Below are 26,264 nucleotides of genomic sequence, written 5' to 3'. Positions count from 1 at the left end.
TGCAGAGGCACTGTTCCATAAAAACTCTTTGACTTACCTTGGGAAAAAGACAAACAATTAAGTGAGAAACACTGGGGACATGGTTTACAAGTTTATCCATATATAAAACTACTGTGATTACAAAACACCTTTTAAGTCATAGTCCCTGGCATGTCTTTTACCACCAGTGTTAGTGTGCATTCCCTTTGCTTAGAGCTGGAGAGCTCTGGCTTTCCGTGGAAGGAATGTGAAGCAGGCAGGAAAGCAAGATCCACGTGTCAGGGCCATTGCTGTCATTGGCCTCCTCACACATTGCAGATGTTGTTCAAGCATGAGCCAGGGACTGTGTGGAATAAAAAGCAGCCTATGGAACTTTAGGCAGGGATACATGCTGAAGAAAGCCTGCAGCCTGCTTCTACACCATGAGAAAATTTCACCAGCAGGGAACAGGATCTATGCAGGAATCTATGTATGGGCTGATCTTAGAGTTAATATTGCTACATCAACATTAATTTTACACTATACCAATATTCTTCTTCAGGGAGTTAGCACTAGAACTTCTTGCAAGTTCTAGGCACAATTTGGCCATAAGCATATGATTTACACTAAGACATGAGCAAGTCCTGTAGAACATATATCAGAGATTTTTTTTTCCTTTAGAAATCAATTTTTATTGACAACAAAGTCCAAAATATTCTGAGAAGAAAAATTAAAAAGGGTAAAGCTTCTAACTATACCAAAAAAAGGAATAGTTGATAATGATGGGTCTTGTGTCGCAGTCATAAAAATGATGACTTTATCTCATGACACCAAATAATACAGATCTGGGAATACTAGTTAAATTAAAATGTTCAGTATCTCTCAGAAAGGAACCACAGAAATTTGAGCTGTGACCATATAATATTCCAGATATTGTATGACGAATATGTGGTTTATTGATTTGACAGGTACTACTATTTTCCCCCAGGAAAAAAGCAAATTTGTGGCAAATGGCCTAATAGAATGGTACAAGTAATTGATGAAGTTCTGCATAGTCTGTTGGATGAGGTGACAGATCTGAAAAGCCTCTGACTTATTAGTTTTCCTGTTGTCATAGTTAAAGTAAGTTTAAAAACATACAACATAAACCAGAAAATGCTGGGGAGAAAAAAAAGAATGATTCCAAACTCAATTCCCATGTCAAGACCATTTTAAAAATCATATTTGAAATAACTCATAAATGAACATAATAGTCAAATTAGGAGTTATGCTCCAAAAAATATTTAAAATATATTAAAGTGATCTTTAGCTATACAGTTATACATTTTAGGTAATTATATGTTAACCTATTAGATTTGTATATGATACAAGATATGTGAGAGCAGAAAACTGTACAGATTCAGGAGGCTCTCTTAATAATTACTTATTATTATTTGCACTTTTCTTTATGCTAACAGTTGTTTCTGATGCCCTACCCACATCATAGCCTACCCAAGGCTATGAAGTGGAAATTTAAATTGAGAGAGAAATAATTTGCTTCTTGAAGTAATAGGAAGCTGTTAGTAATTTGGAAAACATAAGGCTTTTTTAAAATATCTGTCCCTTCGGTGTTGTATGAATATATCAGCTGGTCAGTATAGTTCCTCAAAGCTACTATCTAAGCTTGTCAAACTGATGCACATTTTTTGAAGGGAGAAGAATGTTGAAGCTTTTTGTAAAAACATTTATATACCTGGAAAAATAATGATTAAAGGTGGTATGGAAGAACATTTCTTGCCTTTTAACTTTCCTGACATCCCTTCCCAATAGTGCTTTTAGGAGATGAATGCCATGTTTGCAGAGATAGGTTATAAAGCTGTCTGGCTTGTTTTGGCCACCCAATATAGTTTTAGCACAAGATAAAAACATTTAAAATGTACAGTCTAAGTCATTGAAACAGCCAACTGTAAAAGTGTCTATATAAATATATATAAAGCTTATTCAACATAATTATGTAAATGAATGACATTTTAAAAATCAGACAATGAACTGTTACTGATAAACAAAGAAAAGTTTGGCTATAAAAGTGTGCTTGATCATTGTCGCCACTGCAGTTGGCAGTGTACTAGTTTAAACTACAAAAAAATTGTGTTTTCTTGTTTGGCCCAAAAGACCTACAGAACCTTTAATAAAAAAGTTCTTTACCTCTGAGCCAGGTAATACAAATCTTCATCAGCTATGGAATCGCATATCTCTAGGGAATATTTGCAAACAAAAACATATTCTTCTGTACTTGGATAAAGTATTCTGTTCTTGGAACGCAGGTAAAACAGATCACCAGTTCTGCTTTTTTTTTCCCCAATAAACTATGTTTATTATGCCAGTTCTAATTACCATGCAATCTAATGGTTTTAAGGCTTATATTTTCCACATCACTGGACATCACAAACATGAAAGCATTTTATACTGTCATTATACATCAATGTTTGCACTTGGTTATACATATATACAGAAATTATTCACACATCTTAACCTTGCTATTTCCTCCTTTCAAACCAACATAATTTTACTGTGAAAGCAGCTTTTTAATAAATGGTATAAGAAATACAGCAAGGCACACATTTTTTAAAAACTTTTTTTCTCATTACCACCTCAAGAAGCATAAAAACCCAAAATGTTGTACTTAATTCAGTAGAATGTCAACAGTTCCTAATATACAACACCATGTAGTTGTTTCTTGAAGTGTTGCATAGATTTACTTTAAAAATTAAATAAATAAAATGCCATTTATTTTAATTGCTTAATTTTTAGATGTATTGAATCAGGAGGGCTAATGACTTATTTTTGCTGCAATCCAACAAAATTTTCACTTTAAAAGTAAAATAGTTTCAATAAATTTATACATTATACACATAAATATTAAATTTGATACATAAAATAGAAGAGTACTGACAGGTACAGTTCTGAAAAGATGAACCAGACTGAGCATGAATTCTGTGGAACTTCAAAACTTTAAAGAACAGAACCAGTGATAAGTAGTACAGGAGCATTCAATTTAGGAAGGGGAGGTCATTAGAGGTAGCTTGGGAGAGGAATCCATATGAAAGCAAATGGCATTGCTACAATACAAAATGATCACTGAAATAGGACTAGCATATGCAGCCTGATCACAAAGCCAACATGGACAAATCACATTTGGAAAGAAAATTTATCTTGGGAGTCAGTGTAATGAAAGGCAGTGATACAATGGAATTGGAGGTCATCCCAGGGTTTACAGGATGAACCTGCACCTGAATTGCAGCCAAGTTTCTAAAAGGAAACAAAAAAGTAACAGTAGGTTACAGAAAATGAAGTTTTATTTGCAAAACATAGCTCTTCCAGAACAACCATAGATATTCATTAAATGGTCACATGCTAGCGCTTTTAATGCAGAAGCATACAGTAGGCGAACAATGACTTTTAACAGCCTGAGGTACAAGTTAGTGTAAAAAATTGTATTGGTGTAGAAAACGCATTGATTTTTGTAAAGACTTTGTTTCTAAAGAAACAAGGAAAGTCATCAAATCTGACCTTTTCCCTGGATCCTGTCCTCATCCTTACCTGCAAACTTACCTTCAGCACACTCAAAAGTGCACTGATCAGTGAAAACATAGGAATTTTCAAAAGCCAAGCAACAAAAAGATCTACTCATCACTTATCTTAATATTTATGTAAACATATAGAACGAGATTTCAACAGAGAGGAGGAAAGGAGTGTCATAGAAGTGGTCCATGAATAGAAGTGTCAGTCATCACTGTATTTTTAAATTGCAAATAGCTATTTAGTCACTTCTAGTACCAGCAATGAGTTAAATTTTCATACTATAGAATCATCCAGCTCAGAGTTTAGGGTTAAACTATTCATCAAAGAGCACAGGCTTATGATGAGGATTATGAAGAAATAACTGTCAGAATACAGCTCAAAGATTAGTGCAAAGTACATCTCATAGGCATTTCCTAGGAGGCACTCCAGACATGCATTATGTGCCTCCCAAATTAAGCAGGAATATCTGGATCTATCCAGTTACCTTCTCCTTTGATCTTATTTGCTGTAACTCACCCCCCACCCCAATAGAAGAAATATACTTACATGAAAATGGTGAAAAGCTCAACAGTTTGTTTAGAAATTAATGGAGAACTGATCTGAATAAAGGGGAAGATTGTATCAAAAGGTTTCTACAACTCTGGCATGAGTGACACATATCTATAGTAAGAAAAGTCTCACTGATAGATTATGTCAAGTTTTTCAAAAATTATGTAATTCACAGGCAATACAAGATTATCTCTTTATTTTTATTGGTTTTTTTAAGTTAGCTACTGTAAGGAGCTAAAAAGTCAGACTGTTTAAAACTCTATAAAGAAACTTTATAGTATCTACCTCCCTATAAAAACATCTAGGAAAAAAGTGTTAAGCAAAGATTTACATTATTCCTGTAGTTCCAGTCTCTAAAAGAAAATTATTACATATTAACTATTGTGTAAACCTGTATATTATTTTTCTCCTGTAATGAATAATTAACTAACAGTCCTTTGCATTTATGTATTGTCTTTTATCTGTGGATCTCAAAACACTTTTCAGTGAATACATCATGCTTCACATGTCCCATTGATGATTATTCTCGTTATTTTGTTGCTAAAGAAACTGAGGCAAGGAAGGAATAAGTCATATCAAAAAATCTATTGCTGGAAAGGAAATAACTGTCAGACCTTCTGAGTACCAGTCCTGGGTTTCTCCTGGCTATAGTAAGTGCCAGGATATTCTGGCTAACATTGTAGCACTGTCAGATAATATCAGTTCTTAAGCCCAAGTAAAATATTTTTTTCCCTAAATTAAGTTAAAACTTAAGTTTAAATTACAAATTCTGCACAAAATGAAGGAAATAACTTTTGGACTTACTTGTAAGAACTAACTGATTAGACATAGAATTCTAACATATCCTCTAGAAAAGACTTTGGACACATCATATAAACCTCCTTAATGTATTGATCTCTACATATATTGAATAAGTGACAAAAAATTTCCATCCCATTGGTGAGTCGTGGGTCACAGTGATAGCAGATCACATGATCTCATATACAGAAAGATAGTTCTTTCAAGCTATCGCCTACTTGAGAAATAAAATCAGCATAGCTTTAAGAGCACCTCTGTTGAAGAACTCCATGTTGGCTTATACGAGAGACTAGTCAGTGCCAACAGATATTTTTAAGACTGCTTATAGAAATGGTATTATTTTCCCATAATGGTAATTTTTTTTGGTAGCACACTGCTAAATAACAGGATTGCAAAATTTGACAAAAATATTTTCTTCACTATTACTTTTATTCTTCTGTATAGCCAAGGTAAATACTAAAAACAGAATGAAATCAAACTACTTTTGAAACTATGCCTTTTTCAGCTTTGAATTCTCAGTATGCTTTTAAAGTACACATATACTATAGATTATTTTTCTCTAAGTATTGCAGCTACACATGGAATTACACATTTAAATGAGCTTACAGCACAGGTGCTACAGGAAAAATAATGGTGTTTGCCATTTATCTTTCAAATTAAATAATGTGTTTTTAAATAGTAACTTTTTTCATAATACACTTATGGGAACAACATTTATCTGTCACATTTTAAAAGATGTATTAGTAATAAATGTAAATTACCTTTGGAAAATCAGTAATTAGCCTCATCAAAAAATAAACAATCTGCCACCAAAAAGATAATCTTTAGCATAGTTAAGTATAATAACTGTTATTTGAATAAGTTAACAAATTAGGATAGATTGCTTCTGTAATTCATTCCCCATAGCATGAGAGATGAAGTTAAAGCACCAGGCTTGTGAATGGGGGAAGGGAGCTCAGACTTTAGCAAGACCAAATCTAGCAGCTCATATTTTCATTTTTTGATGTGCCAGAGATAAACTATATGTATCCTAGGGCTTTACTACTGGGAATAATACAGTATATAATTCCCATGGAAGCGATGCTATATGTATCAGTTAAGAACCAGTATATCTTCCCAAATGTAAAAAGTGGGATGTAGTGTGAAGGGCTTTGTCACTTTAAAAGTATTTGTCAACACCTGGGCAAAATTTAAAACTATAACATAACCCTATTAAATAGTATACAGACTGCATTACATTTTATTAATATCTTTATCCTCTGTGTCCAAACTTAGTCCTTACACCAATTGCATATTGTCATATCCCAATTTTATGAAAAATACAGCTGGCTACCATGTAGGCAACTATGAAGTTCTGAAGAGTGAGGGAAAGTTTATACAGTATTTTGAGATCCTCAGAGGAAAAGTACTAATGAATTGAAATGACATGTTATTACCTTCATCAGTGAAAGAATGAGAACAAGAATAAAATCCCACTTGCTATAGTAAGTATTCTTCCTCAAATTAATATTATAAAAATGAGTGAAAAAAAATAAGAAAAAATAATAAAACAGTAATTTAGGAAAAGCTTATGTTTACATAATTATCACTTATCAACCTCAGACTTTTGTCATCATCTCAATTTCCAAATAGAAGCTTCCATATACACATACGTCTTTTAATGAAACTCTACAATATATAGTATCATCTATGAGTTTTGTAATTCCCGGTTGATTTCCATTGCTTCTCCCGTTGTTTGGATGTGTCCAAGTATTAACCTAACTGGCAATCAACAGGTCATGATAGCCTATTTCAAAGTCATTCAAGAAATATCCTCTTTGCTATGATGGTTCCAAGATAATGCATTATTCAAATAGATATGTGTAGAAAGAGAGTGGCAAGCTGTAGCTATTGCTGTCATAACCTAAAGACTTTGCTAGACATACTTATACATATGTGTATGTGTGAATGCTGGGTAAACTGCCAATATGTGCAAAAAAAAAAATCCAAAGCATAGTAATATAATATAGCAAAATCAGGAAATGCCAGAGTTAGATATCTAATAGCATCAAAGCAATCTATTTCATATAAATAGGCCCAGATCCTCTGCTGCAGGTACATAGTTTGAAATAGGAGAGTACTTGTTATTTTCATGGGCAGTGATGAATAACAACGTTTTGTCCTAGCAACATCATGGAATCACAGCATAACTTAGGTTGGAAGGAAACTTGAATGTCATCTGGTCCAACCTCCTGCTCAAACGAAGGCTATTTTCAAAGGTAGATCAGATTATTCAGGGCCATGTCCACTTGAATTTTGAAAATCTCCAAGGATGGAGATTCCAGAACTTCCCGAGGAAACCTGGTCCCGTGCTTAATCTTGTGTTTTATTGGAAATTCCCTTGCTACAGCTTCTGGCAAGCAGCAGCATTTGGAATTGGAGTGGCATTTGGAGTTGCCATGCTGGCTTTGGTCTACTGGAGGAGTGTTTCCAAAGACTAATGGCATTCTATATAGCTATGCTGGCTTTTGGGTCACGAAACAACTAGTGAGACTCAAAGAAGCAGTGCTACACGTTGGGATTTGATCCAGAAGTTGCTTTGTAGATCTTTTGTTGCTAAATATGCAGTTATTGTTAGACATTTATGTGAGGTCAGAATCTCCAGATCTGAACCCCTTTCAAACTTTGGAAGAGATCAGAGACACATTTTCATCTAGGTTCCACCATCTGACTTATGTTTCAATGTCCTTACCACTAAACAGAACCGAAGCTTCCAGTACTGCTATGTGGCTACCAGTTTCCATATGTTTTGGTATTCAGGTCTTTATTCTACATTATTCTCACATTATCCTCTTTAATGATGTTGCCAAGATTTCTTATTTTGGTAACCTCAACTTCCAGCCTAACACTGTGTTGTAATAATTGTGTTCTTAATAATGGTTTACTGAACTTAAATCATGGTAAACTGACATCAAGGGATGACTGTATCTCTCTACTTATTCTTCAGTCTGCTTAGCCATTCTTCATGGCTTATCTGGAAATATTGTAGAACTCCAACTCACTAGTTACCCAAAACTCTTGTAAAACTGGAAGTTCAGCTTCATCAAGTGCTTTTGAACACCTCATAAGGCCAGCTGACTGTGGAGAAGGGGATCAATGAATAGAGCTGGTTTCTGGTTCCACAGTTCATTTGAGGAGGGAAGAGGAGGCTGATATAGAACTATTACTTCGGAAGAATTCCCAGGTTCTGCAAGATAGCAGATTTGTTCCAGAAGGGAGCAGCTCCAGTCAGTGCAAAGCCAAAGGGCAAGAAGCAGTATTCACTGCTTTTGTTGACCAGTGGCATGTAAATTGGGATTATAGTGTAATCACAACAAATGATATAGCACTATCATAAAACAGAAGCCCTGGATGGTGATTCATGTCCTTTCATTGTACAAAAATGTACACACACAAAAAAAACCAACCAAAAAAATGTAAAAAGAAAATGAATGTGCAACTTGTAGAGTACATACCTGTTTTTAGGATAATGTACGTGCCTGGAGAGGGTTACATTCTATCTGTGCATATTTATATGTCTTTCCTTATGAAGATTCAGGAGATTTTCTTCACAAGTAAGAGTTTTACTGTTCTGATGCAAACCATCATTTTTCTGTGAATGGCCAGTCTTTAACTGAAACTCTATAGATGAAGCCTCTTCAGAAGCAGCAACACATCCTTTGGGCTCTTCAGTTTCAGGTGATTTCCCTGTACTACTCTTTTTAGTGCTAAACTCTGGAGAATTATTTTTCAAACCTTCAGTGTGCCCATTGGAAATCGGCAAATCATCAGCAGCGTATTTCAAATTGTTTGATGCACTTTGTTTGTTAGGATTGGGGACGTTTATATCATTAACATCACATAAAAGAGATAAATCCCTACCTTCAGATGAAGTTTTAACTTCTTCTAATGACTCTAGAGTTACTTCACCTAGTGACTCTGCAGATGTTTCAGAAGTAGTGTTAGAAATAGGTTGCTGCTGCTCAACCCGTACTTCAGGAGTACCATTAGAAATTGATTGCTGCTGCTCAACCCATTCTTCCTCAGGACAGGCTTCAAAAAAGCATTCAATATTTTCTCTCTCATCTGTGAAGTCCAGTGGCACAGGACTGCTGCTCTTTTCCTCTATGTATTTGATTACCTCTCCACAGTCACTATCATGAGAAGAAAGTGAAAGATAAGAATAGAAGTCCCCTTTTCTTAGCTGAATGGGTCTGTGAGAGTGTTCTAACACTTTTTCCTTGATCTGTGCTAATGAAGCTGGAGCAGTTGACTCACATTCAGGTTGTGACTTACTTTTCAAAGCTGTTGATGCCATGTCTATTATCTCCCTCACAAAATTGTGTACTGAGCCATCTTCCATGTTTCTTTTATCAAAAGCAGCAGATTCACAGTTACAGCATGAATCAAGACCATTGGCTGAGGAGTCACATTCTGCTTCACTGGATTTCAAGGCTGTACAGCAATCAATAGATTTTTCACTAATGCTTATCCTATGTTGTTGACCTTTAGGTAAGGATGTTTGTAAAGCTGTATCTTGTATATCTACACAACTAATTTCTGAGGAAGATTCAAGGCAAGGCTTTTTAGCAGGAGAGGAAGAAACAGCATGATGATCAGGCTGAAGATGACTTTGACATTCTTTTGGAGGGTTTCTGGATCCATCTGACAACAGAACAGTCTCCTTGCCATCCATATGTGAATCATCTGAACTGTCTGTAAATGCTTCACAGACACAACATTCATTTTCAGCTTCTCTGACATCAAGTGATGCATGAGTTTTGGGAGCTGCTGATGTTCTAATAAGACCTTCCTTTTGACTGCCAAGAGTATTTTCAACATTGCCATTCTCCATGTCATCCACAAGCTGATCCTTCACAACCTGAGAGATATCTTTCATCAGGTGACTCTTTGTGCCCTTTTCACGATCACGTGGTACATTCTTACTATTGCCATTATTTTCTGATATTTTCTGTACTGAACCATTCAATAGTGTTTCAATGCTTAATGTATCTGTAGCTTTTGATGTCTCATTACTAACTTTACTGCGCTGAATTTCATCACTGAGGTTGCTTTTTCTCTTCTCCCTTGTCAAAGAAAATTTTGGTCTAATCCAAGTTTGGAGTTCATTTTTTATATAATCAAGCCCTGAAATTAAATTGCATTCTTCATAAATATCCTCATCAGTTGCTATACTGGAGTCATCATCTTCATCTTTGATACCTAGCTCTTCCTCAGTTAAGGTAAGGGTGGAACTTGAAAGCAAATCACTGTCATCTTCATCATCAGTACAAGCAGAAGTGCAGGAGACATTAACAATCATGCTGACATTGACATCGCTCTCATCAGCTACAGATCTATTAAGATGTTTTCTAAATGATGCATTTGAATCTGGTATTTTATTTCTGTGCAATACAATGTCTTCAGAGCAGAGAGAAAGATCCTCACTGCTGCTGAGTTCAGTGAGAGAAGCTGCTGAATCTTCATTGATTGAGGATGCAATATCTAGAGACAGCTGTCCAGTAAAAGACATTTTTTGAGAGCTACTTTGGAGTGTTATATCAGAGATGCTGCGCTTTATCTTTTGATCTAAAGGACTCTGGATATTCTCTAAGCGATTCAAAAGATCTAATGTCCTTTTGCTGAGCTCTCCAACAGAATCACTGCTTGCACTTATGTCTCCTGAGCCATGATGACTAAAAAGATCTTCGTTGCTTTTGTACGAAGTGAGCCAGCTCTCCAAAGAGGTGCTTCGCTGAAGACCATCTCCACTTTTAAAAATACCTGAGCTGAACAAATCACCTACTACAGACAGAGATTCTAATGAAGAACTACGAGATAAAGTTGAAACCTGTCTTGTGTTCTCTGTAACAGTTAATTTTCTTACAGTTTCTGCAGATTTACAGGAATTGGGATCTGATTCTGCAGGGATACTTGCCAGAGTATGGTCATGAATAAACCCATCTGGTTGTGACTCTCCAGGCTTATGTTCAGATTTACCAGGTATTTTATCAAAACAAAAGCCATGAAACAAACTGCCCTCTGTATGTGTTTTTTCAATTTGCGATTGTTTTATTATCGCTGGTAATTTGAATTTGGAGCCTTGAAGATATGAGTAATCATAAAATGTAAACACGTCATGTTTTCCTTGCAATTCTTCAAGACAAACAGGTTTACACATGGTAATGCTGTCCAAATCCTCATCATTTTCACTTCCACAACATGCAGAAGGTGCCAACTGGAAATCATCTGAGAGACTAGCATGGTCTTCTTCATCTTGCTTTATTTTTTGTTTTATTACATTGACTATATCATCCACTTGAGATTCTGCATGTCCAATTTCAGGATTACTCTGAGTGCTTTCAATATCATTTAGAAAAAAAAATTCTGAATTATTTGTAGTTTCTGTATCACATTCACTCACTATCCCACTCTCGCTCTCAGAATGCCTGCTTATGTTTCCACTCTGATACATATAGTTATATGGTTTTGCCAATGTGGTCCCCCCTATTAGGTCTGGCAGAGATTTGGTAGATGAAAATGATGAGTCTTTGCTAAGACTTTTGTTTAAAATGTTAGACTGTGTTACATTGGAGAGTTTGGATGTTTTTTTCAAGAAAGGCATGTGTTTTTTTTCTGATAATTCAATATTATGAAGACTATAGACCTGATAGATGTGAGGATTTGGAGGAGAAGTAATGCTGGGACAAAAAAGAGGACTTCCATGATCACTGATACTTTTGTCTTCATTCACATCATTATTGCCACATTCTCCTGAAGCAGGTTTCTGGATTAGATCATCATTCTTGAGTTCCTGATCAGGATCACTTAACTCTTCATGAATACTGATTAGCTTATTACTTATGTCAGTTTCATCCCATTCTAGTGCATCTTCACTTGGACCATTTAGATCCATCAAACTGGGATCAATAACGTTCAGAGGCTCCTGTAAAAAAGAAGTCAAAGATTAAAAACATTTACAGCTGCACTTCGAATGTGCTTCCACTGAAATCGTATAAGTAAATTAATGGGAGTAAAGTGCATATGGAACAATGATCACTAATAGGCTTTTAATTTTGTTACGTTTTGTGTACCATTAAAATGATCAATTAAAATGAAACCTATTAAATTTTACATGACTTCTTAGACTTCTTAGTTTGTTGTTTTTTGTTTTTGTTTTTGTTTTTTTTTAATTTGCTGTCAGTATATAATACAGAAATTTGACTTTAATAGTCATTTTGTATGTAATAATTTTTAACCATTCTGCAGAATCACATAGGAGTGTGTTAGTGTGTTGGTAAAAACATGCAATTAGTGCTTTATTATGTTGGATATATGAGAATCTCTCTTAGCCTGCTTAAGTTTAGAAGACTTAAGATATAAAGGATTTATTAAAGCATTTTTGAAAGGATTTTTGAAATGCTTATAGCAAACTTTTGTGTTGTCAGCCTTAAAACAGATCTAATGCACTGGATCACAAGACTTGATGAATTTTTATTAGAATTTCTATTTATTCTTTAGTTGGTAATAAAGGAAGTATTAAAGACCAGTAAGTAAGACTAATGAATGTTAATATCTTCAGCTGTAAGAATAATCAATCAGTATAATCAAATGCTTTTTTTTTTTTTATTTTATTTTGCTGATACCTTTCTCTGGGAAAGGCCTGATAAATAACTGAGCTACAGTTAGTTTGCTTTTTTCAAGACTTTTGTAACTTTCCAGTAATACTTACTATTATGACTCAGAACATATAGTATCAAGAATTGTTCCTTCTAGAAACACGCAGAAGAAGAACACTTTGACAACTTTTCTCACTCAAATGTGATGTGTCAAGTGGCCAACAGTATCGACTCACCTTAAACTCCTCAAAATGAGAGATAAGTGATCCTTGATTTTGGGGCTGGTTCTCTGAACACAAATTAGTTTTATTTTATTTTTCTATTTACTGAGAGGTCTCCATTTTAGGGAAGACTTTGCTTATACAATAAGTCTTGTAATGGAACTGTTAACTACTGTAAAATAGTTTAGTTTAAATCATCTTCACAGCTGAATGGTGATCATTGTATCCAGAAAAAGAAGCACTTTTTTAAAAAAAACTTTCAACTATGATCTCTCGCTCTATTGAGGTTTCTTGGAGCAAGTTTTGTTTTTCAAATACAGCATTGATCACATGCCAAATAGCTATCTAAATCACAACAAACTTATAAAGTCACTGAAATACAAGAAGATAAAATGAGGCTGTAGTTCAATGAAGTGCAGTTGTACACAACTTAGTTACTGACAGATTCAAGATGGCCAAGGTTAGTTGTGCAGGGTAAGGCTCATTTCTTTGACTTTGATTCTCAGCTGGGAACTCTCTCTTTGAAGTAGGAACTGAAGCTGCTCAGCCCTTTTGTGAGAAATCATGGCATGTTCTCCAACAGCTCAATAGTTAGGTCACTGATTTGGGGAGTGGGACACTTTGTCAGGCTGGGCATAGGAGACATGAACCAGGTTCTCATTCTCTCAGGAGAAGCCCTGCCTACATGTTGTTCTGAAGACTGCTTCTCCTGTTTTATTTTGCATAAAACAATTAAATATTAATTCGGTCATAGATAGACAAAGAGAACTTTATCCTGCAGTGCGGTGTTCAGCACATTTGATTGGCAAGAAGCACAGATAGGTCCAAATCTCTGTTCCAGGGTCTATTTATTTATGGATATAGGTGGCACTGTTTCTGTGCAAGACACAAGGCTATCCCATTCCAGTAAGTCCAGTAGACCAATGGCTAAAACACTCACATGACATAAGGAAGAATTATTTTCTCCAAGTTGGGCAGAGTATCCACCATTCACCAGGGTGATATTTGATAAACCAAGATATTCACCATGTAAGATAAATCTGTGTCCTCATGCTTCATTGGGTTAAGTTGTAAGGTAGGTCCCTGAATACTGCAGCTGTCTTAAGACACTGCACATAATCCTGGGCAGAAATACTGGTGACAAAGAACTTTTTCCTCCTTGGGAGGTTAGGAGGCTTTTGGGATTTTGATAATCTGTCATGTCTAATGTTGAAGGCTAAAGTCTCTTTTTGGATCTACCTACCCCAAAGCTTTTATGGAGTAAAATTGTTACAGTCCTTTGCTTTTTTCCCTGTGAGATATTGGCTAAATGTTAAATTACCATGAGAACACCCATTTGCAGGACAATTATAGCTATCAGAGCAGTTCTGTACATTGTGGAGTTTAGAAATTCATATTTGGATTTGCCAGTTTGACATGTTTTCATAATGGCTCCTGGTTGGTACTTAGCTGGACCCAGTTTCCCACCTGTAGCTGACCCTTAACCAACCTGCAAGTAAAAACTGGTGGAAGGGAATGATGATAATTAAGTTAGTTTGAAAACCTGTTAGATTAAACAAGAAATCAGCTACAGTTACTCATTTTCTCTGTGGCATGTTTTACGATTGCCATACCTAGCATTAGGAAGACATTGCTGTGAAAAGCTTCCTAAACTGCACAATTTTACTGTTTTAAGCTTCTGCCAGCTGCAAAAAGAAATTCCCAAAGGCAGGAAATCAGCAGTAGGTTCCAAGAATTTTATGTTCCATAGAATCTGATTTTGTTTCTCAAAAACAAAACATTTGGTCCTTATTGGTCAGGAAGATAACCTTTCCCCTGTAAATCAGCACTTGGCTGCCTTGTTTGTTCTGCAAGTCAGATGGACTAAAACAATAAAACATGTAGAGTTGTGACCTCAGCCCATTCATCTTCACTGAGTGCTCCTCGCTTTAAAGCCTATTTTTTATTCTTGAAATGCACGTGCTTTTCTGAGGCCTGGTATATACTCAGAAGTTTTGCAGGCATAGCTATGATGGTAAGGGATTTGATTTCTTTTTCCTTCTGATTTTCACAGCTATACTTGCAAAGGCTCTTATGTAGATGTGATCATTTTACCAGTATAGCTTTCCCTGTCCAAGGAACTGACTTAATTTATATTAGTGAATAACTACTTTTCTTATAAGCATCATCTCCCTTGAAGTACAACTTTTGTGGTTATCAGCTACATTTGCAGCCCTTCCCAAGTACAGACCCAGTTTTAACCTTGAAGCCAACCACTTAGCTTAAGTCACAAACATTTTTTATCTGGCATTTTTAGCAGTGGTATATAATTTCTATTTCTTTTTTAGAAAATTTAGCAAGCTGCTCAAACAAGAAAGAGACTTTAGATGTTAAAGTAGTTGTTGGAGAGAGCAGCGCCATATGGACTCTTAAATAAATCTCTGGATTGAAGAATGGAAGGCAGTGTCACTCCAGCCTATGTTAGCACTGACAGCAGTAGCAAGGTAAAACCCAGGAATCTCTGAAGACTATTTTTGTCATGTCAGATGTCTGCTTATCAGACTGCTCAGTGCATAGGTAGGGTTCTGGAATGTTAGAATTATCATGATAGTAATAGATTATTAGGTCTTGCCAACAGAACATATAAAATTCCCCAGACTGATCCTTTACTTGGTGTTATACAGAGGATGGGAGGTACAACACCAAAAGTGTCAGCTGGTGTCAGAGCTTAATTTTGAGTGCTCACTTTACTGGGAAAAAATGCTGTTGTTTCTTCTCCTGTCTATCTTCTTTTTCATTCCAAAGAACTGTATAGTACTGCACAATGCATCTTTTACACAAAGCAGACAAATCTTCTATTGCCATTTCCAACTGGGAAAACTACTCATGTGAGAGCTGCACCATGTTTTTTATCCCATTTCAATTAATGATGAATCTGGTTTTCCTACAAAGTTCGCATTTACACACTCCAAAGGATGTTCTACCTAACCTGGTTCAAGGTACTCCTTGAACCACAAATACTCAACAAGAAAGGGGTCTGTCACAGACAGACATGCTGATCTCCACATGTAAGACAGACTACAATTAAAGAGAAGGTTTGAGTGTGCTACAGAGCTTCAGATTTCAGTGGGATAGCCCTGTACCATCTCTCTTAAATCCTGGCCTTGATGAAGTCTGTGAGAAAACATGCTGCAAAGGTACCATCCTGTCTGGCAAAAATTCTTTGGATATTAGCTGGTGTAACTGATTGCACTAAATTTCCCAGAATTTAGAAACTTGTTTTTAATATGCACAAGAGTGTGTTTTTTATATGTGCATATATATGTGTATGTGTGTATACATCTTTCTAAAAATGGGTATCTTCAAAGTAGGTCAGAGTGACTTGATCATTATAAAGTCACTAAATACCACTACATCTAGAGTAGATCTCAATGATCACATGGTTCAGAGTAAAAGAAGGCAAATAGTTTTGACCAAGCAAGTAAAAAATAACAATGCAACAAGAACAAAAAGAAGAACAGTATTATGCATATTCCTATTTTTAAAATATTACCACTAGATAAGAAACACTTAGGAAGCATTTACTGTTGCATAAAAAGTTTCTAATATAATTAAGCCAAGAATCAATTAAATTACAGACTCAGAAGAGTGAAATGTTGAATTAATTCTAATATATTTGAAAGAGCTGTTTTAAGGAGTTTAGCTATTCCTAATTTGAACCCTGAACTATTTTGCTCAAGACAGTATTCCCATTTCAGTGGGATAACTCATGTGAGCAAAGTTAGGTGTGCACTTAAATTCTTGCAGAGTTGGTGTTTAATGGTTAAACAGCTAATCTGCTGAAAATGTTAATGGGAAGAAATAAGATTATTAAGCCAAATAAGGACATTTCCTCAACCCCAGTGTTCTTTAAGGAAAAGTCTCAAAAATGCGTTTTTTCATTTGTTTCCTTTACTAAAACACGGATAGTTTTTCTTTTTCTGCAGCAAATTTTATTAAACAATGATTCTCTGTTTCAGCTTCATTTGCATGTGCTACTCCAGTACAGATACTTTGTGTTGGTGAAACAGGCCTGTAATGTAACCCCTACGTACTATTATATTTTTTAAAGGAATTAACATGAAAAAAAGAGCTTTTACAATAATAAATACAAACTCTGTTCCTCCCTCCCCTGCAAGATATCCTTCAGTTGCTGTGGACAAATTATCCGAATTCAACTGCACTTAGGGGCCCAGGGAAAAAGAAAGAGAAAGAAAGAAAACCATCCCCCATCTCCAGGAATGTGTGCACATTCAAGGAAGACAAACATGATTCTGTCTTTTGAAAAATGCAAGCATGCCAAGTACTTCTGCTGAGGGAAATAGTCATGTGTACAGTACCCACTTCACCTCTGCTTCACTTAAATTCATGTTCTAAATGGGGTTCCCTATACCATAGCCAACAAGAAAACGGTCCCCATTTCCCAACACCAATGTTTTAATATGCATAAACATATGATTAATATTCCATGTGCATAATACTGAAGTGACCTGCACATTACCATATGGTCTCAAAATATATGGAAGCAGTATGCTTTATCACAGATCACTAGAGAAACAGATCATCAACATACATATTTGTTATAATTGCAGTTAAAAGAAGAAGGTACACATTTATTTCCTGAGAAAATAAGATCCAAAACTGTGTTTCATACTTTATCTTGCTTCACTTTACAATTATTATTGCCTCCCTCGATGAAATAATATGCTCAGTCCTGCACATGCAGAACTTGTGGTTTTGTTAGGCATTATGGATGCTTAGAGTTATTGCCAGGGTCCTACATGGGTCGTTGTATGTACAGATTCCTGTACCACAGGAAGGACACTGACTTCACCTCTGCTCTCTGCAGCCACAGATACCACCTGCAAGGATCTCAGTGCAGGCTGGGTCTTATGGGAACAATGGAGGTTCCACCATTGCCCAAGTACCTGTCTTTATGATGATGTTTGAAGTTCTCTGATAATGCTCAGAAATAAAAGTCTAGAGGATAGAATTGCCATATCCAGGTTTTAAAACTGATCATTTTCTTTATCATTATAGCAGCATTAATGGCACAACTTCTAAGCAACAGATGAAATAACTGCAGTGACATTTTAAGAAGATGCCCAGCTGAAAACTCTTAGTCCCTACTAGTAGTAGAAGTGTTTTAAGAAGTCAGAGAAATTGGCCATTTTCTAACCATTCTTCTGCTATTTAAATGTCACTTGATCATACTAGGTAACACTCTGGGGTCAGTCATGCCTGCACATAAGTCCTGTGAGGGTCTTCTAACTTTCTGATTAAGCTGCCTGCGACACCAGATGGCCAAAAGAGAGTGAAAGGCTCCAGCCCCTCCACCACACACCAGTTGGTGCAGACAAGCCAGGCTGGAACAGAAGGTGGGCTGTGTCAGCAGAAGGCCTGCAGGAACTAACTTCTATCACAGATCAAGGCAAAAGCAGGGACACAACATTCTTAGTCCCTGCGCTGTGCCCAGAGTATCGCTGCTAACACACTACCCATTATCTGTTTTCCAGCTTCTATGGAAGCAGCGGCCTCCTTTTTTGACACCGTATCCTCATATGGCTTTCTAACAGCTCTGGTTCTGATTTGCTGAAGAAGCCCTTTAAATGTTACTAGAGAGCAGAAGAATATCTATAACATTTTTATATTGAATCATATTGTCATCCAAATGGGTTTACAATCCCAGACATACATTCCACGTTGTGTATTTGGGCTTTATTTTTTGGTTTTTTTGTGATGAGAAAACCTGGCTACATGGCACATTTTACTGACTGTTGTTTTTGCTGCTTTGTAGTTTTCTTTTCATCTGTCAAGAGGTTACATGATGTGATTTTTTGCCCTTGAATGTCATTTTGGTCTCACCTTTACTTCAGAGGAATATATGATTTTCTTTGTGCAAGAATCCAACACAAGCCCTTGATGAAACTCAGAAAAACATTTCTAGCTTTACCCAAACCCGAAATGTTGCCATGCATACCTAGTTCAGAAAAGAGCAAATCCTGGAACTCTACCTCAGATACACACCCATGCAAGTTGGTGGGAGTTCATCCATGCCAAGTCTCAGAATTTGACCCAATCAAAGATCAGCCTTTATGGTTAAGGCAAAAAACCCCACCAACACCAGGTTATCTGTGGAACCAACCATGCTTAAACAGGTTTAACTATTGCTTATCTACACTGCAGAACTTAAGCACAATTTTTCACTGGTACACATGTCTTGATGGCAAATCTGTTGCATTCTGCATTCATGAACAAAGTTGTACTAGCAAAGCTACAGTGGCATAATAAAATCACTTTGTTTTGACTTTGTACTAGTTAAGAGGTCTGCACACTGGTTAAGAATACTTTCAATTTGGTATCATTTACATTGGAACAAGGTACTCTCAGTTAAACCAGAATGACTCAGTGGACACTATGAATGGACTCAGTAGACACAATAGCCATCTCCACCCTACAACTGGTACATCAGGGCACCTGGAATCACAGAGGTTTTAAGAGCTTTGTTTCAGCAGAAATGAGTGTTTGTGAGAAACACTAAAGAGTGAGAATCACCATAGAAACAGATAGATAGAAGGTACATAAGAATAGGACATAAGCCCTTGGGAGCTTGACCTTAGGAGAAACCTAGAAAGAAAGTTTTCTCACTGAGAGCTGGAGGAGAGACACTTGAATTTCTACATAAAAATTCTTCCTGTGTACTGGAAAAGGAGACTTTATCTATTATTTATGAATAACAGGACTGCATGAAAAATATCTGGCTCTATCATCAGTTTCTGCTCCTCATGAAGCAGCTGAGGCTACCAAATTTAGCCTAATTCATGTTATCAAGGAGAATGGAGTCTTTTTTCCCCCTATTTAAATTTTCAACACAATTTCTTTGTAATCTCAGTTCAGGCACTTTCTGAAGTAATTGATTCACCATCTGTAAATTTGGGATATTGACTAGAGGGGAGTCAATAAGCAAGTATTGTGAAGTCAGAGGCTAGAAGAATGCTACATATTATAAGTACTTGCACAGTCTGCCTACCTATGGATTTCCAAATGTTAAGTTAAACACCACAGTTGTCAATAAGTGGCAGAGAGTTCTCCTGGCGATGAATCAAGATTATAATGGTAAGCCCCTTGACACTACAACAATACAACTGCTCCTTGCCATTACACAGTCTATATCTAAGAAGAGCTGCTTTTCAAATGTTGCAAAATAGAAACACTGGCTTTATCTCCAAGTATAAGAGGTCCCTAGGCAGAGCTCTTTCACTAAGATCATCTCATCCTTGAACTTCTAGATTTTTTTGCTTGTCTCCCATCTCTGGTAAGTGATGATGTTTATAGTTTTCTCTGTACATAATAGATTCCAACACGGTCTGGAGCTGGCTGGAAAAAAACAATTGGAATTTTCAGTCTAACCTAGTACGTTGACCCTGTGCAATGTCTCAAGTACCAGTGTAATATGCACATTTTGGTTTGGTCACCTGAGAAATGATCTAATATAAGAATACTTTGTAGAAATTCACATAGATGAAGACAAAGTAATGGACAGCTATATCTTGTTATGATGAGAGGTTTATATTTGCCTGCCACAGTTTGGCTGAGCACAAAATTACAATGGGGAGTACCTCATTATTACAAAACCACTGTTGCCATTGTTCAAATTTCTTCTATTAGAGGAGAGTTTATTTTAAATGTTATACAGTTTAAACTTGGGCTCAAATTGGAACATAAACTGAAGATTTAAGTCTATCCACAATGGCTATTTTCAGTGCTGGTGAGGCACAAAAAGTCCGATGAGTACTAAGAGTTTATAAGGTGGTGTAATAACTGAGGGCCACAGGGCTATTAGCATTAATATTACTAGTAAATGTGTTGTTAATATGCAACTTTAAAGTATAGAGCTCAAAGTCTTTCATGCAACGCCTCAGGTTCATACTGAAACTGAATGTTTGACATGCACCTTTTGTGTAATGCTTAGGGATTTTGGAACAGTTTATGGTATTTGGTTTCACACTGAAGCAATATTCCTCCCCCCTTTTAAAAATAAAAAAGGATTTTTAAAATAAAGCATCTCTCTGCATTGTTCATTAAACCTGCTGGATGAGCTGTGACTCCATAAAGTTTAGGAACTAATTTATTATGTTGGTAGATCAGACACTGCATTTATTCACACAGTGCATCTTTAAAACCTAGCTTTCATTAGAGCGGTGGGGAAGCCCAGCCTTTCTCCCTTTACTGGAGAAGGTGAAGCTCAAGAAGATAATTAACCATGAAACAATGAGGAGGCTTGCTGGGTAAGCACTAGTGTGAAAACAGTTACTTCTCACAAAAGAGGGGAAATTAGCTGGCTGGATAAAAAAGGAAGTGTCAGACTGGAAGACTGAAAGGACTGCAAGCATAAGTAGATAGCTCTATGCATCATTAATGCAATTTTTTTTAACACTTAAACTTCACTGCTTTCTAAGTTTAAATGCATTTAAATGCTATGTGTTAGGGGAGATTAATATGCCATTTTAAAATAATTTCTCTTAAACTTTCCATTTTCATGTTTCACTGGTTTTAGTCACCCTTCCCACGTATGAAAAAAATCACTGCCTCTTAGTATTGTATTCTTGTTTACAAAGCTAATGTAAACAGAGCGTTCTAAAAAGATTCAGTTCTCTCATTGTATTTTACAAGCCCATTATTTTACATTAATACAGATATTTTTATGAACAGAAAGTTTGTTTTGATTTTACTGTTTCACTGAGTAAAGACTTATGATGTGTGTTTCCTTTCAAAACTTCCTTCTACTTGAACAGTGTTCCCTGAAGCAGCCACATTTTTGGCAGAAATTCAGTTATATGCTATGCCAAAAGAAATAGAATAAACAAACACTGCTTAATGCAGCTGGCTAGGTAATTTACATATTACTGCACACCAAACATGAAGACCTGAATATGGATTAGAGCTACAATGATGACACAAATGTCTTATATGTAAAGAGAAATGAAATTCAGATCATCACTGCTAATGATTTAGATTTTATTATTTAATGTATATTATAGTACCTCTGACACATAAATGTATGAACATATTTAAATATCAAGTAGATGTATGTATTATATTTTCCGTATATTTTACAGAAAAAATGTGCTAGAATATCTTGAAAAACTGTTAAGTGGGTACATTTTTCAAAGTTTTCTTCTGGTGAAAGCAGACTACCTAAATGGACACATCCCAGTCTTTGGAAATAGCAAAAAGACCCCAAATACAATGAAAACCCTCCAGGTATTCCTTAAAACTTCTTTGCTATATGTAAAAAGATAGTATAGGTAGGCCTCCAAATCTGCAAGTTCATGTGCTTTCAAAAAGCATCTGTCATTTTAGGTGAGATCGACAGTCCATTCAGCTGAGTCCATCTACTGCTGTGGCCAGTAGTGAATGTTTATGGAAAAGTTAAAAATCCTCAAACACATAGAATGGCATAGGAGCTGCCATCCCAAATTTGAGAAGTCAGCCTGTGGGGATTTTCAGAGTTGGAATTTAAGAAGCATTAATTGATGTCTCCTCCATTAATTTGTCTAATTACTTACTGAACTCATTTGTATTTTGGCTATCCACAACATCCTGTAGGAACAAGTTCCGTTTTTATTACGCACTGCATGAAAATAGTATTCCCTTTCGATTGTTTTAAATCTCCTGCCTGATAATTTCATTAGGTACCTTTTACTTTGTGCGTTAAAAAAAAAAAAAATAAAAATTGTACCTTATTTATTTTCATGCACTTTAAAAATAGTTTTTTATTGTATTCCTGTCTGCTTACATTCCTGACGCAGCTCCGAGAACATACTGAACAATGAAACACTGATTATGCATCTACTTACTGAAGTTCCTGCAAATATATTTCCATAATGGCTGGAGGATTGGGGCCCTATCATCCAATATGGAAGACCCTTGTAAAATGGAAATAACTGCTGTACAACCTGTCAGAAAATAAGGTTTCTTCCTCTCTTTCTAAAAACTGTTTGAGAACTCTTGAAACAAAATATCAGAAAATTAGCCTCAATTACACTCACATACCATTCAGTGCAGAACTGGAGTCATTAGAAATGGAGTGCAACAAGTCATTAAAGTAATTAAAAAATCACAAGTTTGTGACTTTTGTATTTCCCTCAACTCTAATTTTTTAAACAATGCCGGCCTCAGTCATGATCTTACGATCAGTGGATAGTAGACATCTAAATAAAACACTGACTTCATCCTGTTAACCTGAACACAACGGCATTGCAATGAGAGTCACTATCTGATGAGCACTTTTAAATATCCGGCCCTATATTTAAGTCCCTATACAGGAAGTGAGTTGTTTCGAACTTGAAAATAAAAACCTAGCCATTTTTTTTCATTCTTTTTAATTAATTCTGTTTGCCAGTTAAATGATGTTTGACAGTTCTTTCAGCACCTGCATACATTGGAAATATCAGATTTTCAATTTCTGAATATTACATATTTTCCTACTAAAACTGATTATTCCTGAGAATTCACTTAAAGATTTTAGGCATCTTAAGTTCTAATGAACATTTCAGGAGTGGAAATATCTTTTTATCAAAGCTACGGAAATTGTTTTACCTACACTGTTTCAACAATTCTCTAATTTGTAGAATGGAAAAGAAGATTAGTAGATTGACCGATGGTTGATAGAATATATGCCACCATGCTATAAATACCTAAACTTGCTACTGTGATGTCAACTTTTCCCATTCTAAAGTTATAAAGCTCATATTTCTAGATTTTACAGGACTGAATTCTGGTGTCTCAATACCTGAATTTTTCTAATTACTCATTGAATATTTATTTTTAAAAAATCATAACAAGTTGATTTACTGATATTGTAGTTATCTATAAATGCAAAGAAATTAAAAATGTTAGATACACCACTGATGAGGGTCAAATGCTATTACTTATGAGAAATATGACAGTGTTTTCATGATCATATGTTGCATTACAGAGCCATGTGATAAACTGGCACTTTTGAAGGCCTCACTAGCATTTTAAATCTCTTGAGGGCTTGTAAACACCAACCATTTAAAAAAATCAGATCAGCAGAGAAGTATTACCAACTTTCTACCAGCTATGAAATTCCCTCACCTAACTCCAAAACAGCACCAAAACATTAGTACAGATGCAATATTTCATACCCAATTCAGGCACTGTGCTTTGAGTTAATTACAACTACAGGAGCCTAGTCCTGTAACACTGCAATCATGATATTTTCTGCCTTGAATACCTGAAGTTAGTTTTTCACTGTACTATGAGCTGTGGACAGTAGCTATACATGATTGAGCAACCATGTTTGGTTTAAAAATAATGCTGGGAAATATATTTTTTGTTTTGCTTTTATAGCCTTTGTGTTTAAAACTATGATCAGACATTATGAAGCATTCCCAGACTCATAAAGAAACCTGTCTTCTAAAAAGCAAGTAAATTTCAAATATTGCACAGAAATATCGTGTGCTTTGTCAAGAAAAAAAAATGAAATCAAAGGGGGCTTGGAGTAATTAAGTATTGCAGCAGTTGATGTTCTCATTAAAATAACTCTTTGCTTGTAATGTAATTTCATTTATCTTCCTGTGCTCATGCCAACAACAAAAAAGTAACTTTCACCTCTCATGTTACAAAGTTTGCTGGGTACCCTGAAGAAGACAAAGAAACTAAATGTGTGCAGAATTAGCAAGGAGTTACAGAAGAGAACTATGCATCTCAAAGAAGTACATTGAGTCCAACTGAGGTGGATGGTGATTGAAATTTGTTACTGTAGGACTGTGGCTGAATGAGGTACAAGAAATATTCTTGTAGGTTTCATTATAATGCAAACTAAAAATTCATATGTAATCAATACCATCAACATTAGGAGAAAACGTTGTATGTCTGGAAATTTCAGTGTAGAGAAAAGGACTGAAAGAACAAGAATGCTGAACTACTCTTTCTGCTCTAGGTGGTTCACCTTATGGAGCAAAGATAAACTGCACTGGAAGAGGCTCTACAGGAAAGCCTATTCCTAGCATTGTTCACACCGAACCTGTGCTACACATGAAGAGTTTCTTTTCAATGCTCTCTTTTCATTAACAGAAAAGAACAAAGGTCACACAGGCAACAAGGCAGAATTGGTGAGTACATTTGCTCTCAACCTTAACAATTCAGCCTACACCCAAATCATCTTCTGAGACTCCAGAGAAAGTTAGGAGTATGTACCTTTACTTTTCTTCCTCACCAGGGGGAAAGCTCAGGCTTACTATGGACTAACAGAGACTGTGAAATAGTGAAATAGGGCTGCCTTAGTCTCTGCAGTCTGGATTAACTATCAGCCTCTTTTTGCCTAATCCAACCAACAACTAAAAGGTCCATAACACGATTAAAATCAGAGCAACAGCTAAAAGTCTGACTTGGTGGCAGTGACCTCAGATGACCACCTCTGAGAGTTTGCTCTCTCAGAGAACTGGAATTAGTTCTGGTTTGTCTGGGGTTATGAGTTTGAATATATGCCTTGGGCTTCCTATCATTCTACAAAGCCCTGGCAAAGCATGACAATGTCTGCCAGGGTGAGGGAAACAGTTGAATAGTTTAACAGATTGGTAACATTGCATGGAGTATTTCACTTCTGGATTGTTATACTGTTAGCTGTGACAGAAAGTTCTACAGTCTCTGAGGAAAGAGGAGAGTCCTCTGCAGAAAGACTTCAATGTATTCTTTCTTCTTTTATTCACTCTAAAAACTTACCGCTGCAGCTGACCACTCAGGAGATTTTCTCAAGAATATAACACAGCATTTATCTGAATTTTTATTTAATTTGACTAAACTCCACTGGGTCTGTATTTTTTTTACCAAGATCTGCTCAACAAGAAGAATTTTACTAGCTTCAGTTTCGCCAGATCATCCAGACTCTGCATACGGCTGTGATGGCTGCCGTCATAACTATGGCTAGTCCTCAAGAAAATGATGAGAAATACAGAATTTCTTGCAAGAATGCGGGGCATATCACCTATCTTCAGTTAAAGTCCAAGAAAAATCTAGACCTATGTTCACATTTATGTAATTTCATTTTAGGTCCTGCAGATAATTATTCCATGTCAGAAATCAGGCTTGCAATGCAACGTAGAAGCTCAAAAACATATGTACCTCAAGTCTGAGGATGGTGCATCACATGACAGACTCTACAATCAAACATCCATTCACTTAAAAAATATATATTTTAAGAAAGCACCAAAATGAGCAATCTTCAGTGTTGAAATACGAATACAAGATGACTGACAGAAACAAATACAATCAAGATTGTACTGTCATATGCTATATAAAGAGGTCCAACATCAAAACAAAAAGTACTTATGATAGATAGTGAAAAAAAACAATTTGTAAAGGTGCAAACATAAGTCATTCAATAATTACTTTGTGAGGGCTAGATCATGTAATAGATGTTCAGCACTTTACAACATGTAGTATGCTCTCCTCAGCCAATTAAGTTAATCATCACTCAGTACTTTGCTGTAATAGG

General features: G+C 35.9%; 1 protein-coding gene across 2 annotated transcripts in view; it reads right to left on the bottom strand.

Moving 5' to 3' along the window:
• Nucleotides 1-2,284: 2,284 nt before the first annotated feature.
• Nucleotides 2,285-26,264, bottom strand: part of AKAP6 (A-kinase anchoring protein 6) — a 294,713-nt gene continuing 270,733 nt past the window's right edge. For both annotated transcript variants that reach the window (XM_074868266.1, XM_074868265.1), the window contains 2 exons: nucleotides 8,361-11,830; nucleotides 2,285-3,246 (listed from right to left, as the gene is read on the bottom strand). In XM_074868266.1, the coding sequence (XP_074724367.1) occupies nucleotides 8,402-11,830 (3,429 nt within the window). In that variant the 3' untranslated portion in view covers nucleotides 2,285-3,246; nucleotides 8,361-8,401. The remainder of the gene's footprint in view (nucleotides 3,247-8,360; nucleotides 11,831-26,264) is intronic.

Source organism: Strix uralensis, chromosome 4 (assembly GCF_047716275.1).
Source record: "Strix uralensis isolate ZFMK-TIS-50842 chromosome 4, bStrUra1, whole genome shotgun sequence".
Classification (NCBI taxonomy): domain Eukaryota; kingdom Metazoa; phylum Chordata; class Aves; order Strigiformes; family Strigidae; genus Strix; species Strix uralensis.
This window is presented reverse-complemented; position numbering and strand designations above follow the sequence as displayed.